At 42.0% G+C, this 9,081-nt stretch overlaps 1 protein-coding gene across 1 annotated transcript; it reads right to left on the bottom strand.

Annotated features, from left to right (window-relative positions):
* Nucleotides 1-452: 452 nt before the first annotated feature.
* Nucleotides 453-6,273, bottom strand: LOC124122358 (snaclec B9-like). Its single transcript, XM_046485392.2, has 4 exons — nucleotides 6,085-6,273; nucleotides 4,898-4,973; nucleotides 801-953; nucleotides 453-649 (listed from the first exon to the last, which is right to left on the bottom strand). Exons 1-4 carry the CDS (start codon nucleotides 6,271-6,273, stop codon nucleotides 453-455), a joined length of 615 nt encoding a protein of 204 aa, XP_046341348.2.
* Nucleotides 6,274-9,081: the final 2,808 nt, after the last annotated feature.

Here is a 9,081-nt window from a genome sequence, read left to right as displayed (position 1 = left end):
GATTTGTAAAGCGCCTAATATCCATCGACATTTGCTCACTGGCGCTGTGACAAGGTTAAAAAGTAATGTCTATGTACATATGCCAACAATCAGGAGATCTGTTGAAAAGCTGAGGTGAAGAAGTGAGTTTTGAGGAGAGACCTAAATGTTTCCTTAGAAGCAGAGTTTCTCAGATTCAATGGCAAAGCATTCCATAACTGTGGCGTACTCGTACATCAGATCTCTGACAGAGCCAGATGGTTCGTCAGCTTTGATGTTGTACAAAACTAGTAGTTTTGTCCGATTCCCGGTACATCTTCTAGGGTGAGATACGTTTTTGCCATGGTTATCAGATTTATAATGCATGTGGCATGAATGAAAACTCTGTACAAAATAAGTGTAAAGTAGTAGAAGATGACTGCGTGCATGATACTTGAAACCACCACAGATTTTTAAAAATGAAATTACATCAACTACTTTTCACAGATGAACCTCCTCTTACTCTCACAGTTACTGTCTGTCCATTTCATACTGTTCATTGCAACATACACGCAGTCTTGACTGCCATGAGTGGGCTCTCCGTACGCCCACCCTGCATAGGTGATCGGCGCTCCACTCGTCCAGTAGTAGGAGTCGTTGTGGTACAGGTCTGTCAGGCCGAGCCACATCTCTGCAACACGAGAAGCATGCATTCTGGGTGATTGGGTGAGTTGTGGAAACGCTGACGGCAAAATACGAAACACTCACAAATGAATAAAACATTATAGGACAAAATGATCTGCACTTATCGAGGGATGTGTCAAACTGCTAAAAGAAGTTACTATAGAGGTTGAAATCGTTGTATCGGGGATGAAGGATCACAGCCAGTTGCTTCTGTCTGGTGTCCATCTGGAGAAGACTCATTCCATCCTCACGACACGCCTTCATAGCGTCAGCCCATGTCTTCTGACCCATGTGCAGCTTCAAGTTGGTCTCTGAAGAATATACACTTAAAGATGTAAAAGAAATTTAATGTTAAAATTGGGTTAATTGTTTGAAGTTTTCATTGTTTGACTTGTTTGAAGAAGACAATATACACTTTCTACATAACCATCCAGTTATGATATTATACTGGATTCGTACATGTATACTCAACAACAAAAGTTCCTGTGACACCAATAATTTCAGTGTATTTTTCAAACTAGTAAAGTTTGGTTTTCAATATTGTAGTACATGTATGGAATCAAGTCACAAACACGCAACTGCTACAGAAAAGCATGCATTCTATGCAAAAGTTGACTTTTATGCAAGCCTGATGTATTTCACTACCCGGGAATTGATATAAAAACATGTGCGTTAACGGGATTCCATATGCATTGTTAAGCATCGTGCCGACACTAACCACTCAGAAAAACAACAAAATTACGCAATTACTCAACATTACGAAATGCCACGCCTGTCCGAAAATGAGCGTCTGCGAGCCATTGGTATGCTTGAAGCAGGATCGAGTCAACGTGATGTTGCAAGACAATTTAACGTCCACAGAAACACCAGACGAATGCAGTCAGAGACCATCCTCGGAGTGGCAGGCCACGCGTAACCAATAATCGACAAGACAACTGGATTCGAACAACACACCTACGAAATCGATTCAAGCCAGCAACAGTGACTACAAGAAGCATCACTGGCCTTCGACGAATATCTTCACAAACCGTACGTCGTCGCCTCAGATGTGCAGGGATTGTTTCCAGAAGACCCGCCAGACGTCCCATTTTGACAGGAAGCCACCGTCAAGCACGTCTACAGTGCTGCAGACAGCGTCTACGCTGGAAAGCCATGCAGTTGGGACAAGTTCTATTCACTGACGAGTCCCGTTTTCACCTCAGCCACAGCGATGGACGGATTCGAGTGTACCGACGTCGAGGTGAACGTTACGTCAATCATTGTGTCATGGAAGAAGATCGGTTCGGGGGCGACAGCGTTATGGTATGGGGTTGGGTTACAGCAAGACAGAGAACCCGTTTGATAGTGGTAGAGGGAAATCTCAATGGACAGTACTACCGCAACGAGATCAACGGCCCTGTTGTTCTACCGTTTTTGCGTCGTCATGCCCCAGGCATAACCTTTCAACATGACATAGCCCGGCCTCACATTGCTCGACTTGTTCAGGATTCTCTTCAACAAAACAACGTGAATGTCATCCTCTGGCCGGCTGGCTCACCTGATCTCTCACCAATCGAGCACATATTGGATGAGATGGATCGGCGCCTTCGACGTCAACCACGTGTTCCACATACACTCCAGGAACTTCGAAACATGCTCCAGCAGATATGAACAGATATCCCACAGGACTTTGTGCGACACCTGGTCCATTCCATGAGACGAAGATGTGTTGTTTGCATCGCAACCAGAGATGGACACACACGCTATTGATTTTTAAATTGAAATGTTGGCATGTTCATAGTTTTTTTTATGAAATCACGCATTTTCTGAAGTCAGTGTGGCAAATTAAACTATTTGAACGCTTACAGGAGTCTTTTATCTGTTGCAAACCGAAATTGATTCAGATTTGGTAAAAAACTTAACTTTGCATTAAATCTTATTCAATGTCACAGGAACTTTTGTTGTTCAGTTTATGTTTAGAAAACTTCAAATCAAATTAAAATCCGATCTTAGTTCTCGCTACCCCTAAACAAAGATCAGAGGACCCCTACGGGCCCGGGTCACGTCAGAACGACCTTTCTCCCGACCAGGCAGGGGGTCAGTTACCAGATCATGAAAGTGACAGTCGGATGGTGTTTTCTAATCATGCAACCTCGACAAAATGTAACATTCCGAACGAGAGTTATGGGCTTTATGGCTGAATCCGTACGATCTAACCCATTCCGGGATATTTATTTTTGTTCAGATTTTACATTTGTAATCGAGTATTTGTTAAATTATGTTTCAAAGCGTAGTCACCAGTGAAGCACGAGAAAATCTAAATGGCTAATGTTGCTCTCTTGTCAGTCATTCCTTTGGTCGGTCAAAGTCCGCGAAAGGTCGGTCTGTCATGACCCGTAATGGGATGTCCTCAGATCTGTGTTTGGTGGTAGCAAGAGTTAGATATGATGTTAATGAGATCGGGAAACATGTCGCTGCATCGCTTTATTTATAAGTAGAATCAGTCATGTCAGAGTAAGGGATGCCCAGACAGTGTACCCATTGGGACTCGAACCCTGGTCTTCATTCAGTCAAAGTTTCACAACTCAACTACACGACAACTCGTATTATAGAGAATACATTGCCACGGCATTCCGTCAATGGGAGTGACACCGACATAACAAGACAAAGTCTCAGTGCTTGTTGGCCATGGACACCGATCACTTCATGCTATATATCTGGCTCTCAGCAATGGGACCACTGAGGCATTGTAATTCCATAGCAATTCTGTGTGCCCTTTCATTTGCTTTGGTGATTTATCTGCTATGAACCATTTCTTGAACTCCACCAACAAGAAATTACATCAGTCCATCTGTGTAAATGTCTGACATGAAAACAATCAATAGATAGCGATCGATATAGTTGAAGGAGTTGTTATGAGTGACGTTGTATATTTGTGTGGTTCACAAGGGGTCCAGTTTGGGTGAACGGCGTCATGCTTGAATAAGTTAAGCAAGCGGCCTGACGGGGAGAAGCGTGTTTGTGGGGTGATTGGAGTTTGAGTTGGCTTGGTAACTGATTGGTGTGGGCCGATCAACCTTTTGTTGTATGTTCAAGTAGGTAGCTTACTTGGAAATTTGTTTACTCTATGAGGGCAAGTTATCGAACAGAAAGGGGGAAGGAAAAAGAATTGGAGAGTGAGAAATATTGTTTAACTGAACGAGGGCAGTTCAGCCCAGCGTTATGTCCGGAGACAAAGTTAGAAGGTCATGTCAACGCTTCGAAGGAGGAAACTGTGGTTACCCAGTTATCCTGTGAACTGTGATACATAAGTTTGGAACAATGTGAAATGGAATTCATTGGGAATGTGATGTCAAGAAATCTGAGGTGACTATTATCTATATTGCACATTTGCCATATTGCTTTGCCTAAATAGATTTGTATATTAGTGCTTTGCCCAGTAACTGAGAATTGTTTTATGCTTATCTGTGTTTTAATTGATAAATCTAGCTTTAAACCTCGGAGATTGTTGTGTGATTCTTGTAATTGTTATTTGTGGTATTAGCGGGTCTTCATTCAGTCAAAGTTTAGAAATTAAAACTAATCTTATTATAGAGAATAAATTGCTACGGCATTCCGTCAATGGGTGTGACACCAACATAACAAGGCAAAGTCTCAGTGGATTTATATTTGGCTCTCAGAAACGGGACTACTGCAGTAGTGCCCTTTCATTTGCTTTGGTGATTTATCTGCTATGAACCATTTCTTGAACTTCACCAACAAGAAATTACATCAGTCAATCTGTGTAAATGTCTGACATGTAAACAATGAATAGATAGCGATCGATATAGTTGAAGGTGTGCAATGTATAACGCATTCCCTTGGTGTCAACACCTACCAATGTATTCAGTTGTTGTTGCTGTTAACCCTCTACTGTTAATCCTCCACATACTAAACCTACTCTGTACTTTGTCCCTCATTCAGTCCTGCTTGACAACGGTATAATGATTTATACCGAAACGTCGCTTTTTACAGTATACAAGACGTTGTTATCCATAAAATTGTGTCTACATTGACATAAAATGAATGAGTGAGTGAGTTGGGTTTAATGCCACTTTAGTTAAGCAATGGTTTGTCTGAGAAATGTAGGTGAAGACATTTGATTATGTTGGAGAATCCTACGAATATATCTTTGATGCTGATCAATCAGGATGAATGGAAACTGCAAAAAAGACGTTATGAATCATCTGTGTATCCTCATGTTACTGTAAAGATTGCTTTGGGGAAAACTTCTTACGTTCTGAACCTTCAGGGCTGCCCCGCATAACCATGTTCTGATTGCTGATGATTGTGTTGTTCTTCTTCTCTGTCTTCTGTAAATCAAAAGAACATATTTCGTCTGTTGAAGTTGTGTTGTGACCCTTCTTGAGTGAGTGAGTGAGTGAGTGAGTGAGTGAGTGAGTGAGTGAGTGGGTAGGTGGGTGGGTGTTTTAGTGAGTGAGTGAGTGAGTGAGCGGGTCGGTTGGTGGGTGTTATAGTGAGTGCGTGAGTGCGTGAGTGAGTGAGTGAGTGATTATTTACACCCCTAATAGCAATATTCCAGCCATGTCAATACGAGAGAGTTATACACATTGTACCATGGTGGAGAACCGAACCCGAGCTTTCGACGCTTTTGCTACAAGTCCACCCACCGCCAACTAAACTTATCAGATGTAGATGTTGGGGCGGTCAGGTAGCCTAGTGGTTAAAGAGGTCGCTCGTCACGCCGAAGAACCGGGTTCGATTCCTAACATGGGTACAATGTGTGAAGCCCATTATTGCTATCCCCCGTCGTGATATTGCTGTAATATTGCTTAAAGCGGCATAAAACTCTACTCACTCACTCAGTCATGCGTGTCATATGTGCCATATAGTTGTGCTATGTGTGTCATGTAGTGTCCTGTGTGTGTGTGTGTGTCATATTAATCTCTGGTGTATCTCGGGTGTGTCTTGTAGGTTGTGTGTGTCGCGTTTGCAATGTGTGTCGTGTGTGTCAAGTATGTCGTGTGTGTCATGTCAATCGTGTGTCGTGTATGTCGTGTGTGTCGCGTGTGTCATATGGTTATGTATCGTGTGTTTCGTGTGTCATTTCAATCGTGTGTGTCGTGTATTTCGTGTGTGTCCTGTGTGACATGTGTATCAAATGTGTCATGTGTGCCATTTGTACCATTTGTGTCATGAGAGCGATGTGTAACATGTGTGCCATATGAATCTTGTAAGTCATGGGTATCGTGCATCTATGTACATGACCTATGTGTCATGCATGTCATGTGTGTCATGTTCGTCATGTGGGTCATTTGGGTCTATGTATAGCATCTTGGTCATGTGTATCAAGTATGTCATGTAGGTCTTGCATGTCATTTGCCTTATGTGGGTTACAGTTGCTAAAATCAGAAACTTCTGACACAAATACAGGTGGTTTCAAAAAGAAATGATAATGCTTACCTCAACCCTTTTTAGTAACAGCTGACATGACAGTTGTTCTGCGGAGAACGAGACGGCGGTGCACTGCTTTACCTGTCGACAAAACTGGTCACACATTTTCGGGCCAAACGGCTTCCTTGAATAGGTCATTGTCAAGTTCTCGATCACGAATGTTGACACAAACAACACCAACAGTGGGATAGGATTCATCGTCCTCTGAAAAATATACATATATGTTTATTGTTAGATGGCAGTGTATTTTATTGTTGAACAATGATTGTCGCTGTGTTGCATTGTTTCTGCTGATTTCGGACAACGCTCGTGGCATTACAATTGGACATAGATCAGTCGTCAGGAAGTTCCGGTATTTAGATGCTAGTGATAGTATGTAACCGAAATTTTCGTAATGATCTACATGGTTTAGGGCACGGGATAGACGGTTCTATTAGATTGTTCATGTAGGCTGTATATAAAGTGGGACAAGAACATGTTCAGCTATCTCTGACACATTTCGTCTCTCACGCTTTTTATCGCTTCGGAACCAGCTTTCATGTGAGGATCGCTCATCATCTCTGACTCCCTGTCTGACCACTGTATTTTCGTATTTGACACTGACCACTGCCATCATATTATTTATTGCCATTGAATATTGTTCTACCACTCTATTGTTTACTGTGGGCACGGGTGGCCCAGTCGTCTAAGGAGCCGCGATTTGCTGTGCAGGGTTGCGTCCCTTGGGCACGCCAGAAACCTATGATTGTGGGTTCGAATCCCGGTTCGCCAAAATTATGTTTCTAGGTTTGTCAGCACCATACCCGTGCTCGTGGGTTTCACCGAAGTGGTAAACGTCTGAGACCTGCATCACTTCGGGCTTTCCTTCCACATTGAGCTGACACGTCGTGATATACCTGGAATACTGTTAAAAGCGGCGTTAAATCCAACTCACTCACTCACTCACTTTATTGTTTACTGTCATTGTAAACACTATGCAGTAATGTCTATTGATTTGTATACTTAGTGATTTTTTGTAATACATTTGTTGATTGTATACCAATTCTTGGTCGTTTGTTGGCTTTCACACTAGGTTCAAAATTCTTTGTATGTAAATATATGGAACATGAGCTAGTTTCTTCCAGTTGGTAAGTACATTGACCGTTGCAGACAATTATATCCAATGCAGGAAAGTTGCCACATAATATTGTATGTAATCCTAGTCGTACCCCTAACAGATGAAATGTAAGCGAAACAAAATAAAAAAGTAACCTCATCATTTGACCTCTCCTGAGAATGTTTTCATACTACATTATACACTTAGGAAAATAAATGCTCAGTGATATTGATAAATATATGTGAAAGACAATAATTAGTTAATACATGATGTGTGAAATATGAATATGATGTCAGTTTATGGTATTGTGTATAAACCAGACTATACCAAAGTACAACCCGGGAAAACCACGGGATCGTGTTCAGGATGTGGGATGTCTTTTGAAATTTCATGAAAAACACCTAACCTTTGTTTGCCCGCTTCAGTTTAAATGCGAAGCCACACCGTGACGAGCAATAGAAGGAGAAAGTCACGCCGTGACGAGCAATAGAAGGAGAAAGTCACACCATGACGAGCAGTAGAAGGAGAAAGTCACGCCGTGACGAGCAGTAGAAGGAGAAAGTCACACCGTGACCAGCAGTAGAAGGAGAAAGTCACGCCGTGACGAGCAGTAGAAGGAGAAAGTCACACCATGACGAGCAGTAGAAGGAGAAAGTCACGCCGTGACGAGCAGTAGAAGGAGAAAGTCACACCATGACGAGCAGTAGAAGGAGAAAGTCACGCCGTGATGAGCAGCAGAAGGAGAAAGTCACACCGTGACGAGCAGTAGAAGGAGAAAGTCACGCCATGACGAGCAGAAGGAGAAAGTCACGCCGTGACGAGCAGTAGAAGGAGAAAGTCACACCATGACGAGCAGCAGAAGGAGAAAGTCACGCCGTGACGAGCAGTAGAAGGAGAAAGTCACGCCGTGACGAGCAGTAGAAGGAGAAAGTCACGCCGTGATGAGCAGTAGAAGGAGAAAGTCACACCGTGACGAGCAGTAGAAGGAGAAAGTCACGCCGTGACGAGCAGAAGGAGAAAGTCACGCCGTGACGAGCAGAAGGAGAAAGCCACCCCGAGAGAGTATTATACTCATTTCAAAGGTAGTTTTCTTCCTCAGTACGAATTTCAAATTTTCATTATGCAATAAACGATGTTCAGAAAAATGTAGGAAGAAAATCAAAAAGGTATTAAGCTCAAAATAATCTTCACAATTAATGGTCAGAAAGATTCCTTCAAATTATAAGATGTGTGTTTGATCTCACCTTCTGAAGTCACGTTTACAGGGTTGGTGAAGCTGGCGGACAAAATAAAGACATACTTGCCTGTACTATGATGCCAGACAGAATCACATACCTCACTCGGCAACCCAGCTTCAAGTGTCGACACACGATATAGACCTACAGCAGCTAGCACTGTACATTATTTAGCATGTACACATTTAGCATAGACGTATACCAACTACCACTGTATATTATTTAGCATGTATACATTTAGCATAGACTTATAGCAGCCATTACTGTATATTATTCAGTACCTACACATTTGACATAGGCTTATAGCAGCTAGCACTGTATATTATTCACAAGCATACATTTAGCAAATGGCTCTTAATTCCTTGCTCCTTTAAATTCTCTACTTTCTTTGAATTGATAATGTTGAATGTTTTGAAATCTTCTGAATTGCCATTTTCAGAATTTAGCTTAGATTGAGTCCCCTGCTTGTCATATGTTAACGCAGCATCAACAGGGATGACATTTTCAAATCCCCCATGTTTTTAATCAAGGTTACAACATTTAAGGTTTCAGCACAGCTTTCAAAATATTTTATGGTAGGAATGTGGAGGATATTTCAAAATTTGACGCATCAAAGACAAAAATGATGTCTGATGCAATTCCCTATTTCGACTTGTACCATATGTTCACGTGTTT

The sequence above is a fragment of the Haliotis rufescens genome, unplaced genomic scaffold (genome assembly GCF_023055435.1).
Source record: "Haliotis rufescens isolate VD_foot unplaced genomic scaffold, xgHalRufe1.0.p SCAF_14, whole genome shotgun sequence".
In the NCBI taxonomy this organism is placed as follows: domain Eukaryota; kingdom Metazoa; phylum Mollusca; class Gastropoda; order Lepetellida; family Haliotidae; genus Haliotis; species Haliotis rufescens.
Note: the sequence above shows the minus strand (reverse complement) of the source record. Positions and strands in the feature narration are given on the sequence as shown.